This window comes from Hippocampus comes, unplaced genomic scaffold, assembly GCF_001891065.2.
Source record: "Hippocampus comes isolate QL1 unplaced genomic scaffold, H_comes_QL1_v1.1 scaffold3, whole genome shotgun sequence".
In the NCBI taxonomy this organism is placed as follows: domain Eukaryota; kingdom Metazoa; phylum Chordata; class Actinopteri; order Syngnathiformes; family Syngnathidae; genus Hippocampus; species Hippocampus comes.
The window spans coordinates 324,424-351,559 of record NW_017805133.1 but is presented as its reverse complement, the minus strand read 5'-3'; the positions used below and the strand labels follow the sequence as shown (position 1 = coordinate 351,559).

Genomic DNA, 27,136 nt, shown 5'->3' with positions numbered 1-27,136 from the left:
GAGCACAGATTCACTGATCAATTAGGATGTATTCCCGACCGACCGGCTAAATGCTTAACCAACCAACTGACTGACTTAATGGATGACCAACTAAATATTTGACTTACTGCCCTGTTAAAAAAAAATAAAAATAAATCTCGTGTGAACTCAAAATTTCAAGGCAACACACTTCGATAAATCTTTCAAATGGACCATTCAACAAAATATTTTGTTTTCTCTTGTGAAAATTGACTTTCCTGCATTTCACAACTGAAAAAAAAAAGTTTACAGAACTTGCCTTGTATTATACCGCAACTTCAAGATTGAAGTGAAAACACCTCAGAATATTGGGGGGAGCAAACAACTTGATGACTTGCTAACTGACATTGTTGCCATTTATGTCAATCTTTTATATTTTAAAGTTGTTCGACTTAAATGAATGTTTTAGCTCCCCCACTAAAAAAAAGTTGTTTTATTTTTACAGTGTGACTGACTGACTCACCAACTCATTATCTAATCATCCAACCGATTGACTGAACAACTAGCTAGCGGACCAGCTAGCTAACTGACTGACATGATGATGAACCAAATGTCAATGAACAGCAGATTAGCTAGGTCTCTGACTGACTAGCCAACTAACCTACTGACTAACCAAATGATTAAATAACGGCGCAACGGACTGAGCCACCAACTAATTAACTAACACACGGACTGACCGACAAACTGACCAACTGAGCCAACCGACAAATTGACCAAGCGACTGACATCTCTGACCAACTTAGCAGACCGACCGTCCTGCTAAATAAACGACAAAGTAACTTGCAGACTGACTACCGACATGACCAACCACCCAAAACAACCACAACTGATCATAAAAAAAACAAAAAAAAATAACCACCCTTGTGTCTTTGGCTTTTGCACTGGAACGACATGACCAACCACCCAAAACAACCACAACTGATAATTTTTTTTTAAAAAAAACACCCTTGTGTCTTTGCCTTTTGCATTGGAGTGAGAGCTTTCTTGGTTCATGTATGTCAGCAAAAATTTGTGGCCCGTAGCGAAAGTGACTTAGGGGTGAAAGTCTGGGTCACTTTATTGCCCCGCCAAAACGCCTTGAGGGGCTGAGCGCGACACCCCCCTCCTGCGCACCCACTTCGTCATGCCCGAAGTCAAAAACCCATTCCTCACGCTGGGGTCCGGCTCTCTGACTCCAAAATCCGTTTTATGGACAACCCCCATACCCCCTGTTCTGTGCAGATGGGTTAAATATGACATCAAAGCCTCTTTTAAATCCTTCACAGTACCTCTCCTGTTTCACAGCCGGCATTGAGTTCAAACCCCGCAGTTTTACAGTAGATTTAATGGATCAATGTCTGTAATCACATTAGCACCAGCTTAATGTAGAACAAATTTCGCCGTGGCGAGTATCAAAGACGCCGGTCTCGAGCTCTAATCGGCCGTGACACCCACACACACACACACACCCACACACACACACCCACACACACACACACACACACATATATACCATTGTTATATTATTTTCATGGATGAAATTCATCCCGGAGCTGCGATTGGAAAAATGCCAACTGGGAATTTTGTGAAGAAAGTGCTTAAAAAAAAAAGGTACAGTGTAAAAATATTGGGACAGGATTTCATTTGCTGCTGTAATATTAAATACAAATAAAATAAAGTAAAACTAGAGGGCTAAAAATGGTTGAGTTAACTTCTGCACTAGACCACACAGGCGCGCGCACACACACACACACACACACACACACACACACACACACACACACACACACACACACACACACACATATTCATATTTATACCAACAGAAAACAGAAGCCATGTTTGTTTTGGGCAGACTCCGGCACCACACAAGATGATGGATGATGTCCACTGTTGCTGTTTGTTTACACTGCAGGCGAATATGTATCGACCCCCGGCCGACTGGATGTAATGTCAAAAAAATACGATTGCGTATAAGCAATGACTTCACACATGCGGAAAATGTAGTGGTGGGCCACAATCAAACACATGCGTCAGGGGGGGGCCGAAGTGGAAAGCTTGTCTTGATTAACCCAGCCTGGAGAAGTTTGGCGTGTTTTGGCCGTGGCGTCATGTCCCGCTTTACAGAGCAGCTCGGTGGAAGCCATCCATTCTGCTTTGTCTGCAGTTTGTCTCCTTGCCTTTTTTCGCTAATCTGTATGGCTCGCCCAATGACCCGCCCGCCTCACAGGAAGTAGCAAGTGACCGCGGCGCGGTTCTTTTTTTTTTCTAGACGTGAGTTCGACTCGCTGTCACTTCATATTGAGTCTATGCCAATAGAGAGTCCTGATCTGAAATGTGTTTGTAATCTGTTTTTAAGAAAGAAAATAGTCCTCGAGACTGCTGTGTGTACTATAACAAAACAAATGTATTAGTCGTTTTGTGCAGAGGATAAAGAATATATGCCTGTGAGTAATTTTATATTATCTCTCTTTCTTCAAGCAATGCAACATCACCATAGAGATGCTTTTCCTTAGTCTGTCTGTGGTGTTCTGCTTTGTGTGTTAGCATTGGACCCAATGGAATTTTTCAAGTGAAGGCTAAGGTGGTTGTATTATATTGTATATAAGACTTTTATATAGCTTTTTTTTTCAATAGTTATATATTTTTTTCAATCACGTTATGATTTCATCATCTGTGTCTTTATCGAAGAGCAATAGCATCCACTCACGAGCCCCATCATCGAGTCCAATGTACTGAACTCTTTGGCGTTTTCTGTATTGACTAGTAGTTCACCCACATGATGGATCCTGGAGCAGAATTTCGACATTGTTGCAACGCTCTTGGAATAATTTCCTTTATTTACAGAACCCTGTGAACCGTATACCACGCTCTGATCACACACACACACACACACACACACACACACACACACGAGCCCACTGCATGCAATTACCATCAGCCCACTCTCCAATCTGTCACTGCCCCGACTCATTTGTCAGTGCGCAACGCAGCGTGATTAAAGAAACCTTAACGGTACCGTTGTATAGAAACCAAACAAGGAAAAAAAAAAAAATTCTGGGAACTCTCGGTGCTGAGCTCAAGCCGCTAATGCATCTAAGGTGCTGCTGCATTACGGTAATTAAAGACATGCAACATTACAGGGCTTCATTAATCATGCCTTCAATGGACTTTGAAGCCTTAATGAAAACCGGCCCGCCATGTCGCGTTTATTGTGCCCGTACAAATTGTGGGGGGCACCACCCACGCCGGCAGAGCCTCTGAACTTGATTGACTGCTGCAGGATGTGAAAAAAAATAGGATGCAGCAGCTTTAGAAAAATAAACAAGCAGAAAAAGTTGGTTGGTGGGGGGGGTGCGTCTTACTTGAAGGGGAAGAGCCAAGATGTTCAAAAAGTAAAGAAAATGAAAAATTTTCAATCAGCACTTTATGGGGTGGATCAAAAATGATTTGAATCGAAAAATCGGATTTGATTTGATAGCTAGCTAGCTAGCTAGCTCACAAACTAATTGGTTCATTCCACTTTGAAAAGTACCTCGAATCATATCCCACTCCATTTATCGAGATATGTATCAAATAGGCTTTTTATCGCATCGATGGACACCCCAACTGTTCTTATATGTCAATTTATGTTATAAGTGGTGCACCGTTGAAGCAATAATGTCATTTATTTAAACTGTTGAAAATAGGGGCTGATAATTGACTTCCAGGGGCATGCAGCATCTTGAACAAACTCAAGAAAAGATCTGAGCCAAACGGAGCCGACTGAGATGGATTTTCATGTCTTTCTCATTTCAACCCCCCTACCCGAACCCCCACCCTCCTGAAATCAGGTCCTTCTGGAGGCGCATTAGGGCAAGATGAGAGCCGGAGATTAGCAGCTATTACCGTGCCAGAAATTATGCATTACCACTTTTCCCGACTCGCCTTTTCGGGGTCATGCTTCACTCCACGGGTTCCATGTCACTGCCGCTAACTATTCAGGTGAGTCACACAGGCAAAATTGTTCCAAAAAAGACCCCCCCCCCCCCTCACTCACTCCCCCCGATAAAAGCACTTTTGGCAGGTTTACACGGTTACATTAATTCTGGACAAAAGGAGTAAGAGGGAGTTGATGATCCATCCTTTAAAAGGATGACGTCATCTTGTTTCTCCTTATATGAGCAACTTTTGGTGATTCCTCTAATCACTATCTTGGAATTGCTGTGTTTGAAACAAAACAAAAACAAAATAGCAGTGTTAACTAACAACGCAAAACTGGGCGGTCGTCATCATGAGAGGAGACAGAAAGTCGTCTCAAGGACCTCGTTCTGAAAACTTAACACAAAGGTGGCCATTGTGTTTTATTTTGAATGATACGGATTTTTGGGGAGGCCAATGCCAATTCCAATATTAGGCAGAATAATATTCCTGTGACTGATTCCACTGCTGATGAATTTTAACAAGTATACAAAGAATAAACTAACGTCTTTGTTTTTGTTCTCTTGATGTTTCCAACAATTACGTTATGAATGACAGGAAGAACATTTGACTGTTCTACAATATTTTGACCTACTGTGTTTGTTCAACTTTACAACAGGGAGAAAAATCACTATTGCGGAGATTGTTGGCTCGCTGGGAGTCAAATAAACCTCCAAGACGATAACAATGACATTACTGCCACCTATTGTCCAGCGGGTGAATTACAGCTCGCATGACACGTGGAAACGTAGTGTGCCTTACGTAAAAGAATTGGGTAACACACATACTCATCATCATATGCCATATTTTATTGCACTTGACTCAACTTTACGATCAGTCCCTACTTTCAGTCTCTTGTGTTGGAACAGCGTGGTCAGGAGAGAACAAATGAGTAGAGCAGATAAATAAAAATTACAATAGAATAAATATGGAATTTACATATAATTTAGAGTAGAGGACACACACATCTATGTATATATGTACACTTACGTATCTACAATGTGTATATGTTTATACAGTATGTACAGTATGTGTGTGTGTGTGTGTGTGTGTCGAAGAACACAACTTGTACTGTAATCGTGGCAAAAAAAGGAAAAAACAATGTCAAGCTGAGCGTTTCATACCCACTATCTTTGTGAGGTGTTATTTTCATCAAACATACCATCTTCGTGGAGTGTCTTTTTTCTTCTTCTTCTTTTTAAATGAAATGACGCTTTCAACAACCCAAGAACAGTCCAGTTGCCACAATTCAAATGTTGCTGATTTCCATTCAAGCACGTGCGCCATTTTGGGTGTCAGCCATGTTTGTGGAATGCCATCACCGACGTATGGTGTCGGCCATCTTGATTCACTCTTCATCAAGGTTGCAGGAAGTTGTTCATCCTGCCTGTTGCCTCTGTTTGCTTTCCACTTTCGTCCACTTCGTCGGCTTGCCGCCTCTCCTCCCTCGGATGCAGAAGGTGGTAGTATAACACCAGGAAGACCAATCCCAGAATGGAGGTGCCAAAAATTACCCCACCGATCACGAAGAAGAACGTTTCTGTCCGCACCTCCGGCTTCAACAACGCCAAAAGTAACGGTGACGTCATGTTAATAAGCGAATAGAGGAAATAATACACAATCATTTCTATCCGGGTGTCTTGTCCTTTGACGTTAAAAAAGGTGAAAGTCAGGATGAAACCAACCACGGTGCGGTAGACAAACTCATGTCTTCTGGTGGAGCAGAAGTTGGTGCCAAGGACGTGTGACCACATTGTCCCCAGTAGCCACAAAATAGCCACCAAGGCGATGACACAGTAGGGGGTGAGTATCAGGAGGAGGCTGTAGCCGAGGATGTGGCTGCTAATGGTGCAGAGTTTGTAGAGGAGGTAAATGAGGGTGGGTAAGCCGGAGGGCATCTGCTGGATGTGGGGGAGTGACCGGCGTAGACACCGGCGGTAGTCCACCAGGGCCCAGACGATGTTCAAACAGGAGAAGACCATAGAAAAACCTGGACGGCAGCACACAGGACAGACAGATGAGATTTTGAGTTGTAAATTTCAGCTTCGATGAGAGTGCTGCTCCTAATGTTGTAATCAAGTCCAGACGAACTGAGACCCAAGATTTTGAAGTGTCAAGACTAAGGCAGGGGCAATGTGAAACAAAGTGAAAAACCAAATTGAAAACAAGACTTTGAGGAGTTGAGACCGAGTCTAGTCCAAGATATGGCTTCAGTCCAAGTCAAGACCAAAGCTTTGAGTTGAGACAAAGTCCTACAACCGGACTATGGCAACCTAAAACTAAGTCAAGAACAAGATTCTAAGGACTTGACATCAGGATATCACCCATACTTACGATGTTTTGAGAGCAAGACGAGACAAAGAATCTGATGGGCTGAGACGTAAATGAGACCGGTTGAGTCTTTGAGAAGGTCAGACCGAGTCAAGATTAGGAAACCATCTCTGAATGAAACCTACACTGCAGGATTGAGGCCTCGCCTTGGTCCTGCGCCATGTAGATCTGGACTAGCAATTGAGGGGCACTCTCCAAAAACGCCTCGAAGAGTTTGAGCATGCTCAGGTCCGTGGCTTGGCAAAACAGGCGGTGGTGCGCTTCCTTCCTCTCTTCCTGGTTAAGGGAAGCAGTCAGGTTCCAGACCACTTTGAAGCCACTTTTGAGTAGGTGGTAGTACCTAAAAAAAACAGGGTCAATACAGTAAGAAGAGTCAAAGTCCATGTTTTCTGCTGATAAAAATCTGCATACTTCGAGAGCATCTCCAATTAGTTTTACATATTTGTCGTAGAACAACTGAATGCTCGAAAATATCTGAACTGATAGAGCCCTCGGGGTAGTGGAGGGGCAACTAAAACCACAATAAAGTCCAGTCTGTAAGGACTAGATTCGGGGTCCAGGAAGTTGTAGGTTTACGGCCTGCGTATTGCTACGGTGATATTGAAGTTCAATGCATGGTCACGTGATGAATACAATGGCAGGTATGTTTCCATGGTGAGAAAAAATGCATTCTCAATGTGGTTCGACCAGTTTATGTAATATCTTGAATACCTGACGATAAGGTACAAAGTACAACGGGGCACTCCCTGTGTTCTCAGGAACTGTTGCACTTTCTGTTTCTCCCATCTGGGGGGTGTTTCCTCACCGGTGTGGCCCTTACCTTGTGAAAATCCCCGCGCCGCACAGGTGGAAGACCACAAGTTTGCACCTCGACATTCCCAATACGGTGGCCTGCCCTCGGGGGTTCATTAAAGCGTCTTCGAGGTCATCTTCGTACCAGACGTGACTGAAAATCTGAGTCACCAGCAGCCCGGCCAGGACGAAGGAGAAAGTCAACGCTGAGCATATGTATTGTCCGTCCAGGAGGTATTTTATGGACAATCCGATGTCTGTCCAGATGTCCCCGACGTAAAGGAGAAGTCCGACAAGGGTTAGAAGCCATCGCAGTTTGGTGTACCGAATGTCCGTTTGGAGCATCTGAGTTGGTCTGCGAGAGGCATCAGATCTGACAATTTTGTGCATAGCAGTTCAGACGCGTTGCCATCCATTCATCAAAAGTGGAAGTCCTAGACAGAATCCGCCTCGTCCTCTTCATCGGAATGTGTGACGAGCTCCACCTTACAGTGAAGGGTTTCAATGTTGTGACTGTCCTGTGCACGTGCATCTCTTTGACTGATTAACGAGAATGTGATGTCATCACCAGTTATGGGAAGAAACAAAGTTCAAATACGGAATTCGGGCATCTGGACTTTTCTCGGGTATTTATTTGTCCTGACGTTTTACTTTTGCACCCTACATTTGAGAACAAATGGGTGGAGTTTCAGCTGTGTTCTTTGACAGATGGAAATGTCACTTTTCAAATTTCAGGGATTACAGGACATAAAAAAAAGACAAAAATAGAGAAAACCGTGGTTGGGATCTTGACTCGTCAATTGAGGTTTTGAGGACTTGTAAGGCACAAAAAAAACAAAAAAAAAAAACAAAAACAGCGGTGATATGGAGGAATGTGAACCCAGGGAGCATTAACGACGATGGCGTAGTTTTCTTTTCAAGTTTCCATACTTTTGAGTATTTTCATTTTCTGATGACCCAAGAGGCAAAGTGCAGCTTGCCATCGTTACTGTCAGCTGCTTTTCATGCTATGCGTCAGTCAAACGCCATCATGACTTGTGTCATTAATAAACCAAACAGACTGCATTGTTTATGGGAGTGGCTTTCGCAGAAAGCGTCTTATTACTGACAAAGGATAAACCCTAAAAAAAAACTTTTTTTTTTTACTCATTGGCCGTAGCATGATCAGTCATATTAATTCATGTGCTTTTATTTTGCCTTGCATTACTCTGCTGTCTGCAGTCAGATTGCCATTGCAAATGATGATCTGTTTTCAATTGCCTTACCTGGAAAAATAAAGGTTGAATATGTAAAATAAATAGGGCAAATTGATGAAAACGGTCAATCAGCATTTTTCATATTTGACTATTTTTTCCCATGAAAATATTGGACTATGAAGAGGGAACACGTGGGTGATTTTTAAAAAATATTAATAAAATGCAGTTTCTCTCCCAGGCTGTAGGCGGCGATCTAGAAACGCAGCCGTTTCCTGTGCAGAGTCAAGCGCGGCGCCCTAAACTCTCCGTGGCGTGGACCCTCCCACTCGAGTACAAGAGTGACACGCCATTTAATCGCTGTCTGGCCTTTTGCGCTTATCGGAAATAGGAGAGCAATCGTCAAGCGCTTCCGCGTCGAAAGCACCCCAAATTTGAGATTGCGAGAAGCCGCCGTCGAAGGAGTAACGCAGAATCGTGTGGATATGGGTATCCGGAAAAAGAGCAGCAAGAGCCCGCCGGTGATGAGCCACGAATTCGTCATCCAGAACCATGCCGATATTGTGTCATGCGTTGCTATGGTGTTCCTCCTCGGGCTGATGTTCGAGGTAAATTGGTAATACACACGTTCGATTTGAGGGTGCGTAGAAGTGTACGGAGGCGCGCGGTGGAGGTTCGGGAGCCAGCTCGCCGGCAGGCGGAGGCTCGGCTCGGCTCGCCGTTGCCCGCCAGCTCGCGACCGTGGCGCGGCTCTTGCTCGCCTTTCTTAGCGGTGTAACTTCCTCTTCGTGAGGAAAAGTTTGTCCCTTTTTACATTCGGGGTTCTTTTTTTTCCAGCCAGGAACTACAAAAATGAACATAAAGTCCAATATATGATTTCTAATCCCCCGTTTTTTAAGCGATGCTTATAAGTTTGTGAGCAACTCGAATCAACAAGCGCACTTTAAGTCACGATGCATTTAAATCCCTGGACGCAGCACTGTTTTTCCTAAAAGAAAAAAAATGCACGTGAAACCTTATTGTTACCTAATCGATCTCTTTGTGATTATTGATTGGGTAAAACAAGGTTTCTGGGTAGTTTGCACGTATCGTTGAATGTGTTACGTGGCATTCCGCAGGAGGGCTGCCATCATTCATTCGAGCGACGAACAGCAACTTTTTTTCGCTCCCTCCTCCCGTTCGAAGAAAAACTACAAACGAAAAGGAGTAAATTAACTTAAATTAACTTAACTTTACATTCCCATGCATTCTCTCAGAAATCTATGAAAACATTTTTTAAACAGTTCGGTATTGTCCGACACGGTTTATGTATGTGAATGCAACGCTGTCGTAAAAATGCAGCAACGAACGCACCACAAAGTCACTGTATTGCCTTAAAATGCACATTAATCAATAAAAAAAAAACTTTGTAATGGAAAACAAATAATCGATAATGATCAGGTTGTAGTTTGTTTGTTGAAGTTACTGATTCCTGTGGGACTTGAATGCAACATGTTTCATTAAAGCAAAAGTTCTTCGACAGTGTAAAAACTCGTTATGACATGTTTAGGTTTTAGGTTCTTATCGCCTTTTATGTCAAATTTCACAGGTCACGTCCAAGTTTGCAGTGTTGTTCATCACGGTCCAGTACAACGTCACCATTTCAACAAGTGGTAAGATGAATTAAAAGTGAATAAAAGTAATGACATTTTATTTTAATCCGATCTCATGCCTGCATTTGTTGACTGTTGCAGCTTGTTTCAAGGTTAACCAACTTCTATTCCTTTTTTGGGGCGGTGGGGTGGGGGGTAAAGATAACGTCAGGGTTCCATTGACTACTTATCAGGCAAGACTGTAACTTATTTACAGATGCTACTTCAGTAAGTTGCATTTAAATATACATGGAGAAAGTAGAATTCAGAACTAATGATTTGCACATTTACAGGTTTGTGTGATTAAAATACTTTGTTCTATGGCGTCATTCCAAAAAAGAATTGCGTTTTATTTTACATTCTTCTTACATGTTTTTTTTTAATTAAACAAATATTGTGACATTTTGGGAAATAAAATTAGGTCCTGACCGATATGGATTTTATTTTTTATTTTATTTTGGGGGCCGGGGGGGGGGCAATTTGGAAGGAAAAAAACTTCCTGGAATGCAGAGCCTCTCTGGACTGAACGAGATTGTGTTTGCTTTACTGTCTCATTTTGCAGCTCCGATCTGTGATGTCATTGATCAATCGGCAATAACAGTAAAATCGATCACCGGTTTATACATAGTAAGATAAACTGTGCCAATTAGATCTGAATAATACACACTACAAACTGCCGTACTGTGCAAACACGGGAATGATTCAAAAAAAGAAAATGCATAACTGCATCAAAAAAAAAAAACACATACGCGAGAAAAAAGTGCACCAATGACAGCAACAAAGTGGGAGCAAAACATTACACACCACCCAAAAAATGTGAAACTCCAAAATGATAGAACTAGAAAAAAAAATGCTGTGCAGTGAAATGGAAGTCTGCCAAGCCACTAGGGGGCACCGCAGGACCGGTCCTGTGAGCGCAGACCCCCTTGGAAAGACCTGAGCCGCATTGCCTGATTAGGAGGTACTTACTATAATTGGCCATCTTTTGCAGAAAAAAAAACAAATATATTTTTTGCATATATTTTGTTTTATGGTTTGTAAAGACGACTCGACAAATAATCAGGGTGTGTCTGTGTTTTGCGGGCGGAAAAGGCCCCGAGGAGACTGCCGTCAATCACTTCCACCACGGCATCAAAGACCTGGCCACCATCTTTTTCTACATGCTGGTGGCCATCATCATGCACGCCATCATCCAGGAGTACGTGCTGGACGTAAGTGCCACGCGTGCGCGCGGGTGCGTCAATTTGCGTCGCATTCTCATCTAATTGCTTGTGTTGGCTCGCAGAAAATCATTCGGAAGAAACACTTCTCCAAAACCAAACACAGCAAGTTCAACGAGTCGGGCCAGCTCAGCGCTTTCTACCTGTTCTCCTTCGGCTGGGGCGCAAGCATCCTCTTCTCTGTATGCATTTGTTTCTCCCTGTCAAAATGTGCTTAGTCATGCATTTTTTTTTTTTTTTATAAACTTTTACCTATTCGCTTTTTTTAATCAAGAAATTGTAATCTTACAAGAAGGCATTTTTTTCACATATTTTAACTTTTTTCTCACTGGGACTTTTTTTTTTTTCTTTTAAAGAATTCTTTTCTCATTCTGTCTTTTTGCCATCACATGGAAATTTGTTTTTGTTCTCATAATGACTTATTCTGATAATCGTACTTTTTTTTTGTATGATTATAATATCGGAAACTTCTGACTTGTCACACCATTACACGTTTTTGTTCATACTAATTTAATTCTAACAAAAATAATCATAGAACTTTTTTTTTTTAATCCAATTTTTGGTTTTTGCTGGTAGAATTCTCATCTTGTGACTTCATGTTCTCTTAATGACTTTTTGGTGATATTTCCTCATAATTATTGTAATATTGCATTTTTTTTTCTCGTAATCTTCTGACTTTTCATCAAAGCAGTTTTTTGGTGCGACTTTAATTGTTACATTTTATTTCCTTATTACAATTTTTTCTCGTAATTGGACTTTTTTAAAAAAAAATCAGATAATTTTGAGTTTTTATTGTATTCTGCCTTTTTCTTAACGTGACTTTTTCTCATATTCTATTTTATCAAAACTTTTTTTTTCTTATCATGTGACTTTTTCACGTAACTTTGTAACAGAAGCTTTTATCTTGCATTCCAACATTTCTGCCCAAGAAAATGAAACAAAAATATTGTCTCTTTTTGCCTTGCATTTGATCGGCCCTCTTTTCTGTGTCACAGGAGAACTTCCTGTTCAATCCCAGTTCGCTGTGGGAAGGTTACCCCCACATGCTGATGCCGTAAGTAAATGACTCACTAAAACAACATGGGGTGGGGGAGGAAAAAAAAATCATATTCATGGTTGTGAACTTCTTCACGTTAATCTTGCCGAGCCAGGCTGCAGATGAAGTTCTACTACATCTGCCAGATTGGCTATTGGCTTCACGCGCTCCCTGAACTCTACTTCCAGAAAACAAAAAAGGTAACGGCACATGATGATGATAGCTTATTGCTTTTTAATGTCGGACTCTAACAAAACAGTCAACACTTACTATGTGTTGTAAAAAAAAATTTTGAAACCACTTTTAGGAGGATATCCCGCGCCAGCTGGTCTACATTTTCCTGTACCTGGTCCACATCGCCGGCGCTTACATCCTCAAGTAAGATAACCAGAGAGCCTTATTTGAATCGGCAGCAAACACGTGGGTTGCCAAAGTGTGCACACCCTCTTTACGACCGCGTATGTTTCTCTTCGGAATGAACCAATCGCAATCGAGCTTGCGTTAAATGAGTCAGCACATACCTGGCACCCTTTCAAGTGTCTCCGATTGACCCGAAATGAAGTTAAGTTGGCCTCTCCTCATGGTAGTCTTGTTTGTTTTCCAGTTTGAACCGTCTTGGTCTGGTCCTGCTCGTGCTGCACTACTTTGTCGAGCTCCTCTTCCACGTTTCCCGCCTCGTCTATTTCAGTAACGAGAACAGACAACTGGGGTAAGGTCACCACCAAAAGCTTGTACAAAAGTCATAAAATGACATCTGTCAGGTTTTTTTTTTTTCTACAAATGATTGACTTTTATTGTCTCTATTTTTTTATGGACGCTATGAATTTGAATCAATGCCATGTGAAAGATTTTTTTTCCCCAAAGGAATTACTTTTTTTTGTTTTGTTTTTTTAAAGTGACTTCCCCATATGTCATTTTTCATTCGGCATCCTGTGGTTTTCAGCTTCAGGGTGTGGGCCGCCCTCTTCGTCCTCGGGCGTCTCCTCACGCTCTCCCTCTCCGTCCTCACGGTGGGCTTCGGCCTCGCCAACGCAGACAACCAAGGCTTCGATTTGGCCACGGGAAACTTCAACGTTCTTTTCGTGAGGTGAGCGTAATGTCGGTCTGCACCAAGCAGCCTTTCGTCTGCCTTTGTGTTCTTTATCTGTGGTTGTTCACCCTCCCCTTACAACCTTTCTTCCTAGGATCACCGTGCTGGCCGGTGTGTGTCTGACGCAGGCCTTCATGATGTGGAAATTTATCAACTTTCAGCTGCGCCGCTGGAGGGAGCACGCCTCAGTGCAGACCCTCAAGAAGAAACAGGGACCCTCCAAGAGCAAGGCAAAGAAAGGTGAAGCCCATTTCAGATTTTTTTTTTTTTTATTTTTAATATAAACAGTAATACAGCCCAATAAACACTTAGGAATCCTTATGACTTCGAAGTTTCTTCCCATACTTGCAAAAAAAGGGAGCTTTAGTTCCCCTTTAAGTAGTTTATTCTAACCAAGCGTCTCTTTGTGTGTGTCTGTGTGTGTGTTTAGCCAACGGTGTCAATGGCGTCAACTCCCACGCCGCAGACTCACCGAGATCCCGGAAGGAAAAGTCTTTTTAAAAGATGCTCCGTCAATAGCCCTTCCCTCTCGTTAGGGCCCCTTCCCTCTCGCTCCTCAAGAAGCTTCCCAAGTGGCCGTCGGATGGATTTATGAATTGTCGGAAAGGCCGCGCCGCTGTGCCATTTTCGGGTGGGAACGAACCAACAAATTGTGGAATAAACTATTGCAAAAGAAAAAAAAAAAGACCTTATTTAAGAAAAAGTGCCTATTGATACAGATCGTTTGTACAGGGTGTGTCATTTTTTTAAATTGTGTGTTTTGATGCCCCCAAATGTCTGTTTCATTTCACCCCCCCGCCACACACACACACATAAAAGTCTTGTATGAATTACTTCACTTTCCTTTTAGTGTCTTACCCTAACCAGCCATAGCTTTGATTTCTGTTTTGCAGCTGAGCAAACACGACTGCGTCACTGTCTGACAAAGTTGAAACATGCAGGTAGATGTACATCTTTTTTTTTTTTTTGGATTTTATAAATAAAAACACCCAGTCGGTGCTGGATGAGGGCTCCCAGTTAATTCAAGGAGTTATTAGGAGAGAGGGAACTCTGCGTTTTTTTTTTTCTGCATTTCTATTGCTTATGAGAAGAAGAGGGATTTGTTGTAAAAATGTCGACGGTTTTCCAGTTTTTGATTGTGCCAAATAAATCTGATTGACTGTTGCTGTGATGGCTTTTTTTTTTTTTTTTATGCCACTGAAAAAGATTGTCTCTCCCTGGAGCTTGATCAGGAGGATGAGTCATATTGGCAACAGGTAAATTGTTTTATTGTAAAAAACAAATGTGCATTTTACTTGTATAACTAAATGTTGAATGGGTATTTCAAAAAAGGCCAAGTGTGAAGTAATTTCATGAAATGCCAAATAGGGTCACAATGAAAGTACTTAAACATTGTCCACCAAATAAAGCATGAAAAAATAATCAGGATGCAAACAATGTGCCCAGACGAGATTCCAAGATTGGTAAAATATAGGCTGGTATTATTTTTATGATTTGAAGATGCATGCATGTGCACATAATTTTATGTTTTTGTCTATCTGATGACATTGTTTAAAAAAAATAATCAGACTTCATGTACAAGCAGTTAGCCTACTCGGTACTTGAGTATTCTTTTTAGCAAATAATTTTTTGACTTGTACGATTGAAATGTACTTCCAGAACAATTTGTCGATCGGGGTTTGCCTCGAGCCGAAAACTAACGTTCACCGTTGCTAGCTTCTCGAGTTGGCTTTCGGCCAATGTCGCAACCTTCTACTGTTCATTCCACAAGAGTTGGCAGCTATGCTTGGACAAAATCATCATCATCTATCCAAAAATCACACTTACTTTTTTTGCAAATCCTTGATCATAAGCAGACCGGTTGAGAAAGCAGTCATCTTTGAAGTGGAGATAGCAGAGAACACTCGAAGATGATGGTGTGAAATTCATTCACTTCATGCGAATAAAAGATGTCCATTTGTGTGCCCTGCTATCCTTCGGCCACTGGTACAACTTTTCTGTCGATTGCGAACAATTCATTGCCACACACTGCCGTGGCATCTTACCAACAAGCAATGCAACAATTTTGCTGTTCAATAGCGGACTTCCCTCGCAATTCTCCATGTGACGTCATTTCCGATGATTGCCAAAGAAAAGCATTTTCGTTGTCAAGGGCGTTGCTAAGGGTTAAACAAAGAATCTGGAAGGGTTGCGTTAAAAAAAAATAACGGAAATATGCTTATAATTGTTCAGCCATTGATTGATATTACTCAAAAACATGGTTGGCCAACTTTACTTCACACTTGGCCTTTATAAGGTCTGCACCTGGAGGCAGTATAATGTAGTCATTGATGGAGCAGACTGTCACAATCGCTTTATAAACTACTGTACAGTTACATTCGTCGTTGGTCATTTCTGGGCATGTTCTGAATGTGGTCAGTTGATAACTGGGTTGCACAATTTTACACAATAACTTTTTCTTTCTTCAATTGAATTGATTGACAGTAAGTAGGCTACTGCGGGTTTTAATGTTGTTTTTCGTAAAAAGCTTGAAAAGATTTCTAATAAGTGTAATTCAGACTTTTTACGTTTTTTAATGGGACGGTTAACATGATTTTCACGATCTCGAGGTCACGATAAAAGGTCATTTTAAAACCTGTTCCTACTTTGGTCACTTGGGAGCGGTGTTGCTCAATTTTACAAAAAGAAGTGTGAACAATTCCCCTTAATGATTTACAGCAAATTAAGTGGAAAAAAGTGTGCCAGTCCCATCAGTAAAATGATTATTTTTGTGAAATGCTGATAAAAGTTTAAATAATAAACATGCCCTTTTTTGTTTTAAAACGCACTTTCGACACATTTTTTAAACACGTTAACATATGGACGACTACTGAAGTAGCCATTGTGGCCCAAAAACAGCAAATACAATAAAAGAAAACAATAATGCGAAGTACGTTGAAAAGGAGACGGGAATCGCTGGTGGACCGTACGGCGGCGGTGGTCGTAGCTTGCCGGAGGAGCCCCGTGATGCGCTTTGGTGCGGGGGGGAGGAGGAGGAGGGGGAGGAGGAGGGGTGGAGGGGGAAAAAAAGCTAGCCTAGCTACCAGCCAGATAAACACTCAGCGGTGGCTTGCGGACTCGCAGCAGTGACATGGCGGCACAGTTAGCCAACGCTAACGTCGTTCCACCGCCGCCTTCGCGAAGGTCAGCTCAGCCCATGACGCACAGAATCTAACACCGAAGAGGACGGACGACTCAAGCGTTAACACGTAAGTGGGCATTTTGATGTTTTTCCTTCGACGAGTCCCGGTACCAGCAAGCCCCAGCAACCCCCACCCACCACCACCACCACCACTACCACCACCACCTCCTCCTTCTTCTTCTCCTCCTCCTCCTCCTCTTCCACAGCCGCCACTAGCTCGTCAATCTCGGTCGTCTGAGCGCGACGTACTCGGGCTCCCTTTTAGCTTACTTAGCTTTTTAGCTTCTTGGTGTCAATAGTGTGTTTCTATCTACCCCGCGAACTCAATTAAAACGCATTAAGAGGGCGAGTTTACAGGCGCTTTATGGCCATGTTTGTCAACGGTGTGTTTAAAAAAAACAACGGTTCCCTTATAATCTCAGTTATACAGGGCGATAAATGTACTTTGTATTGGATTTTTTTTTTTGTTAGGTTTTTTTTTTTGCTGAGCGAGCGAGTACGAGACGAAGTTGGGTCAGTGCGAACGTAGTTAGCATGCTAAAGAGCCCCATGGCTTGCCTGTTTGAAATATGTTTTTCTCCCTATATTTTTTTGGCGACTGGTCACATCACAGAACTTGATGAAATCACAGCCGAATTGTGCCAAGGGAGCCAAACTGCCACGTCGCTTCGCGTTATCGAGTTTGGCAACAGTTCCAGTGAGTGAGTGTTAGGGGTTTTGTGCAAGTGTGCGAAATGGCAAGCGGGTCTCGCTGTGCAATTCACGTTTTCGCTTTATCGTGACTGCTCGAGTCGACGTGCGCAGTAATGCCACTTTTATATTAGCGGAAAACCGCGAGTAATTGACGCCTTTTAAAGAGTTGTTGTTTTATAATTGCCTGCATTAATAGCTATTATAGCACGCTATAAATATACCCCCGACCCCCACGTATGATTCCAAACATTTTGATATCATTTTACACCTGAAAAATAAATGATTTGTAGATGATATGATGCACATGCAGCGAAAACGCCACGAACAACCCCGACCCAACTTAGCTCATGCCCCACATAGGTTTGTCGAAGGCTCAGTTGCTTTAATATACCTTGGCACAAATGACTGTACCACCTCTGTTACTTTATGTTTAAACTGAGCTTTGGCGGCATCTTATGTTTTTCAAAAGAGCACAAAGTCAAGGCGTGCATTTCTTAGTAAACTGTTAGTATGCCGGGGATTACTGTACCTGTACGATGGCCTCCTGCTTGACTGGTTCTAGGCTACGCAAACAGTTGTCTTTTGCAGTGACTCGTCAATGCCACTAATGCAGGCGGAATGCATCTCAGGGAACAGGTTAAGCGGTTTCCCCGTGCCCACCTGACCACACGCCGGCCCTCCTGTCACATCACTGGCATGGGTCCTTGACATGACATGTTGCACAGCTGCGGGCATGGAAAGGAGTCGCGGCCTTCTGTCAGACCACTGCAAGTCAAAGGAGACGGACAGACGTGGCATGTAAATTGGGGGCAGGGGTATTCTGCTAAGTTTGCAAAATGGTGGATGTAACTGGTGCTGAGGTATAGTAGGAATTTCAGCATTGAGGAATGGTTGGTTCGGAATGGTGGGCTTGAAGTGGTATCACAATTTTTCGGGGCTTTGGGGGTCGTATCAAGGTTCTAATAAGTAATGGGGAGTTTGCCGTTGGTTCCCTCAAGTTAGCCAGCTTCTCAGGCTATATGAAAGTACCAAAAAGAATGGCCAGGATGAAGTCGACCCCCCCATACATGTTTGCTTTGGAGGTAGTATCAAGGTACATAAAGGGTTGCAGTTGAAGACTTCCACAGTGCCAGAACTGGGGTGTGAGGTTCACCACTCTCCTGCCCGGTTGGGTGAAAAGCAAATGTCACTCTCCATGCAAGATTTTGTACTTCACGCTAGATGCTGTCACTGCGGCAAAAATCTCTCATCTTTCCGTCTCACCGCCAAACTCCCCGTAGAGGTAATCGGGGCTACCGTGTGGATAAATATTTAATGTTTCCTTCATTACGCAGATAATTTGAAACAAAAACTGGATATTATGACCTATAAGCGCCCTTTGCCCTGTGATTAGAAGGCTTTGTTGCATCACCTGACTGATATTGTAATCATGTGACCCTTGTTCTCCGGAGCAAGGAGACATTTTTTTTTTGTCTTTGCAGGATCCCACTCCAAAACGTGAACAGCATTCTCGTCAAATTCCAAGTTTAAGTTGACTGCCAAACTAAACATCAAACCAAGAGAATTACATGTTTTGTTTGGAAAACAACCACATAGCTTCGCTCATTCTCCATTCGCATAAAGTTAATGCTAACGTGGGCAATGAGTCGCATCTATGTGGCTGTCTTGCAACTCTTTCAAAGGTGCAGTTTGCAGTTGTCTAACTGCTAGCAAGATGTGAATGTCGCCATCTCAGCCGCGGCAGCTCCATTGCTCGCGTAGCTTATTCGTGGAGTGTTGCAAAACTCGAAATGTGTTTTGATGTTATTTAGTTGGAATGTGCTGACAACAAAATGGGTCGAAAGAAGGCTGATTTTTTTGGGGGGGAGTGGTTGTTGCAATCCTAACATTTTAAAACCTGAGTAAACCATAAAACCGGTAATTGACCCATGCATACTCATGGTCATATATTGTCTTCTTTATCATCAGGAAAGAGCGACATTATGAATCCTACTTGAGTTCTCGGCAGGGCACGCCCGATCTCAATATGAAATCGTAAGTGTGACATATGAATTGGCCTTTATCCTACCCCAACGTGGCCTCAAGGTGCATTTGCGACTTGTGAACTATTTGCTTGGCTGATGAAAAACGGAACACGTCGTTTCCGTTCGTGTCGACTCCCGTCCTGTAGGCGGCGGTAACGCTCAGCACAAAATGGCCGGCAATTGCAACCCTTCCCAAACTATCAGCGTGACGGGAAGCGCAAGTGTATGGAGTCGCGGCTATTTGGCGGTAAACAAACAGCAGTCGCCGCGAGCCTGATTGTATTAGCTCATCCGTCCATCAGTCCTTGTGTGAGGTCCGCAGTGCTTTCTCAACAGGATGCCTCACTCGTTCTTCCCTTCCTCCCTTCATCCCTCCCTCCCGCTGACATCAGCTTGGGCACCTCACCCTGCTGTCTCTGCGTTGGTGTTGCCATGGAAACAGCCGTGTGACAGGTCCTGGGTGGGTGTGAGGGATGAGCCGCGGGGGTAATGGCCAGGCTTACAGTAGCGACAGGATGGAGGGATGGGGTGGGGGTAGTGGCGGGGGGGTTATGGTTGATGGGACGCCGTTACGAAAGAGGAGCAGTGAGACTATTTACCCCCACTGCTCTCCGAGGCGTTCCGTCATTGTCTTTTTTTTTTTTTTAACTGACCTGGAATCAGCCACGCCGCCCATCCGTCCGTCTACAGTATCTGCCGGGATTGGGAGTGGGTGTCATTTGTTGCGAAGGAGGGCGAGATGAAGTCGATATTGCATCATCAGAACAACCCGTGCGTGGAATCTGGCACTTCCCGAAGGTCCAAATCAGGTGGCAATCAGACGTGGATAACGGGGAGAAAAAAAAAAAATCACACGAAACAAGTTGGAGGAGGAGTGGCCATGATCGCCGGCGAAAGCTCATGTCAATTACAAACAGCCAATCATAGGAAATCGCATATGCTTAAGTGGAGCAATTTTCACAACACGTGACACCAGCGTGCTGATCTTACAAAAAAAAATAATAATAATTTTATCTTTCACATCTTATTGAATATACTGTCCGTATGTTTATTTTCGTCTCTTAAAGGGGATTAACATCTGTTACTGTTGACACAGAACAAAAGCACTTTATAGGTAGGTGGATTCAGTAACCAAAATGCTCTTCAAAAATAAAATCAAAATTGATTAATCAAAAAAAAAAAAAAAGATAAAACTCACATAAAGGCATTATAACCCAGGCAGGCCAGTGTTTCGACTCGCCCAATCTGTTCACTCACGCCGTTCTCTTCTCGTAATAAAAAGGATGAGCGTAAGCTTTCGGAACGGTGTTTGGCGATCTCTGTCTCATGTTGTAATGTCTTTGCCGGTTTTTAATGAGTTCACATCTCCTAATTAATCGGTCAGCCCCCGATGATAAAAATAATAATGATGATGATGATAATGATAAACCAAAAAATAACAGAACCATTGCGATAGAAACACTGCCTCCAACGAAAAGATTAAAACCGAAGCTCTCCTCAGGTGTCCGCGACAGAGCAGTGATACCGGTTATACCCTTTTTATTTGACTGTTAAATTTTCAGAGCGATACGTTGACTCTTGTGCTTGAATTGTTCATGAAAAGGCAACGAGCGGAAAGGCGACGCCTCGCCACCGGCCCGTGTCTCTGGCATCCCCGCCGTTCGGAGTGCTCCGATGTAGGTCAGCCGCCGCCGAGTCCGTATTGATCCTAAGCGAAATGATACTGCGGGGATGTGCCAGGTCGCGGCTAAGAAGGTGCCTCCGGCCGCCCGTGATTTGGACAGACGGGCACACGAGGCGGGTGTGTGCCAGACCTCAGCGCTATTTGTTCCATCCGAAGTAAACGCGAGCCTCTTTCAGCGCATATTACCGTATTTTCCGCACTAAAAGGCGTACCTAGAAGCCTTCCATTTTCTTAAAAGCTCACAGCGTGCCTTCAAACCCGATGCGCCTTGCGTATGGTCATTACGGTAATAAATCAACCCCAAAATGGCTCCTTGCTCGAGACAACGCTTACAATGCAGATCTCAAACTTAAGGCGATCGGTTTCGCAGCTGAACGCAGAAATAGAACAGCGGCAAGAGAGTTCGACGTGAACGAGTCAATGTTCTAACTTGCTGTCGGTTAAGTGAACTGTGTCGCTGTTTTATGAAATAACTTTTACTGACATCTGATCGATCTGTTGGTGTTTCCTTGAGCGTAGCTCCATCTAGTGGATGCGTTGTAGATTGCGTCTTAAAATGCCGCACGTCCAATATCTGAAAAAAATTACAAAATAGGCCATTCGTTGAAGGTGCGCCTCATAATCCAGTGCGCCTTTTAGTGTGGAAAATACGGTCATGAACATTTACCGTCCAATGTAATAATGCCAGATTATCGCCATTGACTCTGTCGTTGCTTGGCAGGTTGTAATTGGAACGCATTCGAACGCATTATTGCTAATGTTTAGCCATCTTTGCAATGCCCTAAAGAAGGAAAGTAGATTAAAAAAAAAAATCCTCATTTCCACAAGCCGTGTGAAACAATATAGCGTCAAAGCCAAACAACCGTTACTGTACATCAAAGATTTTGAGTTGTCGTCGTGATGATGGGCGAAATTGCTTCCGTCTCAGTGTGTTCGTGCTTCTGGTTGCTAGCATGTGGTTGGAACAGGGAGGGAATCCTTGGCACGAGGCGGAAGCGGGTAGGGGGGGTGGGGGTGAAAAAAAACCTCACATTTGGCCAGCTTGTCCGCCGGACTTGGCGGGTAGGGAGAGCTGGGGTAGGTGCAGTATGAGCGGCGAGGGACTTTTTTCTCACCCTCTTGCTGCCGGAATGTGAGGCGTCACCTTCGGGTGCGTTTGGATTGTGTGCGTTGTTTTTTGTTTTTTTCCCCCGGGCTTACGCCGAGTGGCGCTTTGCTGACTCGGCAGCGTTCTTGCACTGACCCGCATTGTCCACCGCCGTCTTAACTTTTTTTTTTTTTTTTCGTTGTTTTCCTCCCTCGCCACCGCAGGGGGTCTGCTGAACCGAACCGAGTTCTCCGTGTCCTTTCTCCATACCGCGCTAATGAGATATAGCTCCATGTGAATATTATCCATAAATCAACACGCCGTCTGCTCATATCCTATTCTGGACTTGATGGGGAAAAATGGACTCGGTGTTAAGACATAATATGGTCGCCGTTGTAAGAGATTGTCATATGATGCACAGCATTACTACGCTTTTATAAAAAAAATAAAGGATGATTTAATCAAAATCAAAGCGACATAAAAATTGTTCCAAATTTGTCGACAGTTGCTCAAGATGAAATGCAAATGAAGTGAACATAAAAGTTAAATACAACTGAACTGGCATTCTTTAGCGTAGCACTCTTAAAACTCATTCAGTACCAGCCAATTCTAGACCAAGTCTGAAAAAAAAACGTTTAAAAACGTCTTTGGGAGTGAATGAGTTAAGAAGCAAGCATAACGCTGATCAGTGTTGTTGCCAAATATTTTGGTCGACCGCTGCCGTCGAGAATCGGTTAGTTCACCCCCCAAAAAAAAACAAACGACAAAATACCGTTCCGACTGTGATCGCTTTGCCCCCAAAAAGGTTAAATGGTCTTAGTCATCGGGTCCACCTGACCTGCTTGTCAGTGTGTTTCAGGCATGGGACTTACTCAAGTTGAATGGCAAGAGAAAGAGCTGCTATGCTTTGCTTTTAGTTGATTTTTTTTTTTCCCCCTCTCTTCCTTTTTTTACACCGCTTCTCTCCAATGTCTGGTCCAATTACATGTTCCTCTGTCAGGTCCTAATCAGCTAATGCCGGTTTTAAAAGTCATGTCCTAAAATGTTGTCCTCGCCGCGTTTAAAAACTTCATCTACCTCCAGCGGAATATTTTACAACTGTGTCCCACTCTTGCGGATTGTGTCAGGCTTTAGAGTTAATAAAGTCCGTGACATAGTTGTGTCAGCTGACGCCTCCCTCCTCCCCTCGCCACTGTACAGCCTCGGGCCTCGACTGGAACTCATTCCATAGAAACTGTGACGGGCGTTAAATGGCGGCCGATGCGTAAACGGTACGCGAGAGCTCGGCAGTCGAGGTGCTGACTGGTCACGAGACGAGCATCTTCTCCCTGCGTTCGTTCCGATCGGAGCCTTTTGTTGACCACCGGGAGCTTAACTCATTCACTCCCAAAGACGTTTTCAAACGTCTTTTCAGACTTGGTCTAGAATTGGCTGATACTGAATGAGTTAAAGACGCTCATTTGGGTCTTCCGCGACGAGCGCGGCGCATCTGAATTTTTCCGTTTTACCGACTGAAGACGTCAAATGCTCCGTTGGCGCTCATGAAAAGGATCGCGCCGGGTGCCGTGGCTCTTATTGGCTCCCGATACGGCACACGACTGGCGTTTGACTGTCACCGCCGTCCCCGCCGAAAGCAGCTGCCGTCGCAACAACAGATGTGCCGGCACCTGGCACGAGTCGGCGTCTCTATCAGAGGCGGCCGTTGAAATCCGCTGGCGCGGCGTCAAACGCGTTTATAAATACCTTCCAGTGAGCGCGGCGCGGGCCGAGCACCCGGGTGTTATCAAGAATGCGCCTCGGTGAGTTTGTTAGGCCCCGGGAGACAAAGTTCGGTTGAAATTCAGAGCTGAAAGACTTGTTTGTCGAGGTTTTGCACCCCCCCCTTGTTTCTCCATGTTTACACATGCAGATAACAGCGCACTGAACCACCGTAGTTGCATGACTGAAGCAAAGTGAAATTTAGTGTCCTAGTGTGTGTGAAAGCGAACCTCCGAAGAATGCTAAAACTGGATTAAAATGTGAAGCGGCGGATATTTGGATTGCGTTTATGATTTATTCAATGGATCCCGCGTTCCTCACTCGAAACAAACGACAACTTGCCGCCTTTGTTCCTTGCGTCAATTCAATCTTCTCTGAATTGCCGTTCATTTGCGGATCAGAAGCAAACCTTGAGCGTTACTCACCCTCCCCCGAGCAATTAGATCGGGTGTTTTCATTCTAATTGAATCGAAGGCCATCAGTGGGTAATTCTGAAGGCACCGGGGTCGGGACTCCATTGGCGTTTAACCCCGCTGTGACCTGCTTCACTTTCTGCTGCGTGATCCCTTCACCCGCTTTTGTCCCGTCTGAACCCGATTAGCTAGCTCATTAGCATTGTTAAGCTAAAATGGGTGCCAAAGCCTCGATGGAGACTTTGGGATATCAGAGTCAGCCGATACCAAGTCCTGACTTGGGCAATGCTTTCAGGGAAAAAAAAAGTGTGTGCAATCCGACTTTTCTCAAATTAATATACATACTTAGTGTACATCATTGTGTGTGTATATATTGTTCTATTTATTTAGACCATTCCACCAAATCAGTGCCAATTGCTCTTTGTAATACTCTCAAAATAACATTTTAATTATTCATTTATTTTTTTAAGCACTAAATTTGCTGATACACCTTGAACATTTCAACGTGTACCGGTTCGTCTCAGAACTTGTTTTATCATGTCAGTTTTTGGGACGGAAACTCTGTGGGTCTTTAGCGTAAAGTTGGCAAATACAGGCAGTGTACCCATTACATTTATGCTAATTGAAAGGCATCCATCCATCCATTTTCCGATCCGCTTTATGCTCACAAGGGTCGCGCGGGGGGGTGCTGGAGCCTCTCCCAGCCGTCTTCGGGCAATAGGCTGGGGACACCCTGAACCGGTTGGCTGCCATGCATGTTTTTGGAATGTGGGAGGAAACCGGAGTACCCGGAGAAAACCCACGCAGGCCCGGGGAGAACAAGGAAACGCCACAAAGGGTATTCATTTGGTTGACTGGCCCATATAAGCATTACCATAGAATGGGCTTCTCGATATCGGGCATCTTTCGGCTTGCTTCTACCTCCAAACAGGCTTGGAACACCAACCCAGCGCTCTGTCTCCTCCTGCACGTGTCTGTGGGTGTGTACATGTCACACTACCTGCATGGCTACAAAATATAACCAAAGAAAAAAAAGAAAAACCACAAAAAATTGTGAAATATAAAACTAAGCTACGACTGTTCTATTTGGCAAGATATTTGCACATTTGGATAATTTTGTAGCTCTGTGTCCGTTTAAAGGTTCAGAAATGAATGAAATCTTTTTCAGCTGAAAATCACGTGATCGACCCTTGATTACTCATCACATGATTGGATCGGGACATCCCTAGTTTGCTGCATGTACCTTGTTTTTAAACTTTTTGGGGGTTTTGTTTGAGTTTGTCCTTTCAAAATAACTGCGTCGCGTTTGTCCTGTCACCTCGATCCGCCAATCGGGCACGAGCATGTGACGGCCTTAGAGCTCAGAGGAAATTCCTCCGCAGGATGAGAATTTTAGCGGCTGGCAGGAAAGTGAAAAGAGGAAGGTTGAGAAATGCGGAATTATACGAGAGGCGTGACTTGATTAGTTGGCACAATGATGGTATACAAAGGCCCCGCAGAGCTCTCATACTGGTCGCACGTTGTATTTTCTAATTATCTAAAGGGGAACATGACTTCTCCGTGTGTCTAATTAATTGTGGGCCGTGATTAGAAAGGCACACACGGCGTAATTTTCAAGCCCTCCCGGGAGATGGAACAACCCCGCAGACACATTTATGCTAACGTGCTGAGAAAACAGACAGAGATGGCCGTGAAAGCGTAGGGCTTAGTTTCTCATATCATTCCGGTTATGCTCCGTAATCTCTATGTTGCTGCCGTTTTTTTGAATTGTGGGTTCCACAGAATTGTTTTGGAGAAACTCATGAAACATGCGCAAAAATGAAGGTACCCCGATAAAAGATGAAAAATGTTTGGACGAAAGGGGCATTTTTGGCCCCATGGTGTGGACCCAACGAAATATGGACCAGAGGAAGCGAAGGAGAGCGTTGTCGTGGGAGATTAGAAAGAAATTATAGACGTACATTGAAGCTATAGGCCAGCTACAAGCAGCTTGATGTCCCTGCGACTACAGTTCCACATATTATTCAGAAACCGAAGATCCACAAATTGAGGGGACAAATAACACAAATGGTCACAAAATGTTCACATTGGGGTACCAAGAGTTTTGTACACGTGTGTAAATATCCCAGACCAAAAATGATCTTTAATCTAGCAGCGTGCCCCAATTATATTGCTTTTTTTTTTTTTGGTAAATGTGCCCGCTCATCATTTTCTCTTGTGCCTTTCAGCTTGCAGAAGTGGACGATGCTTAGAGCTTTCCCGATGTTGTCGTCTTGCAGCGATGGCCTGAGGGACTCCGCGCACTGAAACCAAGGTGATAAGGGCTGGGGGGGGGGTTTTAAAATGCCAGGAAGTGTTTCCTAAAATCTCCATCACCGGTTTTTAGGCTTTTGTAACATTCTGAGGTTGAAACGAGGACAACATATTCTTCCAAAAAGAGGGAGATGTGATTTTTATCTCTGAAGCCCAAACTGAATCAGTAGTGCCTAAAACAGTGACTATTCATGCTAACATACGCACAGTATCACCGGTTTTTAGGCTTTTGTAATATTCTGAGGTTGAAATGAGGACAACATATTCTTCCAAAAAGAGGGAGATGTGATGTTATCTCTGAAGCCCAAACTGAATCAGTGGTGCTTAAAACAGTGACTGTTCATGCTAACAGTAGCATAGAAGTGGCGTTTAGCATTGTTAGCATTAAGCCAAAGAGCCTTTCCGAATGCAAAGGTATATGGTTGTTTCAAATATTCATGTTGAGTGGGATAATCAACTTCAACTGATGTGAAAAAAAAACGGCAATATGTACGTGCTTGTACCATTCGCCAGGGATAATCAAAACGCCGTTAGCATCGACTCGCAGGGTGTAGGGGGGAAAAAAACAACATGATTCAATCAGTTCCTTCTTCGGTAGTTGCTTCAGGTCTTTTTTGTGCACTCCTGTTTATATAGCGCCTCCCTGGTGGCACAATGCTGCAACTGCACTTAAAACAGCTGGATTGAGCGATATCAATCGGTCTGGGGGGGGGGGGGGACAAAAATATGTGGG

At 43.6% G+C, this 27,136-nt stretch overlaps 3 protein-coding genes across 3 annotated transcripts in view; 2 read left to right on the top strand and 1 right to left on the bottom strand.

The window, feature by feature from the left end:
• Window positions 1-4,745: 4,745 nt before the first annotated feature.
• xkr9 (XK, Kell blood group complex subunit-related family, member 9) lies at window positions 4,746-8,031 on the bottom strand. The gene is made up of 3 exons (XM_019866249.1): window positions 7,109-8,031; window positions 6,414-6,628; window positions 4,746-5,947 (listed from the first exon to the last, which is right to left on the bottom strand). The coding sequence occupies exons 1-3, from the start codon at window positions 7,468-7,470 to the stop codon at window positions 5,316-5,318; spliced, it is 1,209 nt and encodes a 402-aa protein (XP_019721808.1). The 5' UTR covers window positions 7,471-8,031; the 3' UTR covers window positions 4,746-5,315.
• Window positions 8,032-8,580: 549 nt separating this feature from the next.
• On the top strand, window positions 8,581-14,414 carry tram1 (translocation associated membrane protein 1). The gene is made up of 11 exons (XM_019866298.1): window positions 8,581-8,881; window positions 9,862-9,925; window positions 10,997-11,115; window positions 11,190-11,306; window positions 12,120-12,178; window positions 12,276-12,360; window positions 12,468-12,538; window positions 12,765-12,869; window positions 13,104-13,247; window positions 13,345-13,490; window positions 13,681-14,414. The coding sequence occupies exons 1-11, from the start codon at window positions 8,759-8,761 to the stop codon at window positions 13,749-13,751; spliced, it is 1,104 nt and encodes a 367-aa protein (XP_019721857.1). The 5' UTR covers window positions 8,581-8,758; the 3' UTR covers window positions 13,752-14,414.
• Window positions 14,415-16,134: 1,720 nt separating this feature from the next.
• Window positions 16,135-27,136, top strand: part of ncoa2 (nuclear receptor coactivator 2) — a gene marked incomplete at its 3' end in the record, with an annotated part of 59,372 nt that continues 48,370 nt past the window's right edge. The window contains exons 1-2 of the mRNA XM_019866257.1: window positions 16,135-16,498; window positions 26,319-26,404. The remainder of the gene's footprint in view (window positions 16,499-26,318; window positions 26,405-27,136) is intronic.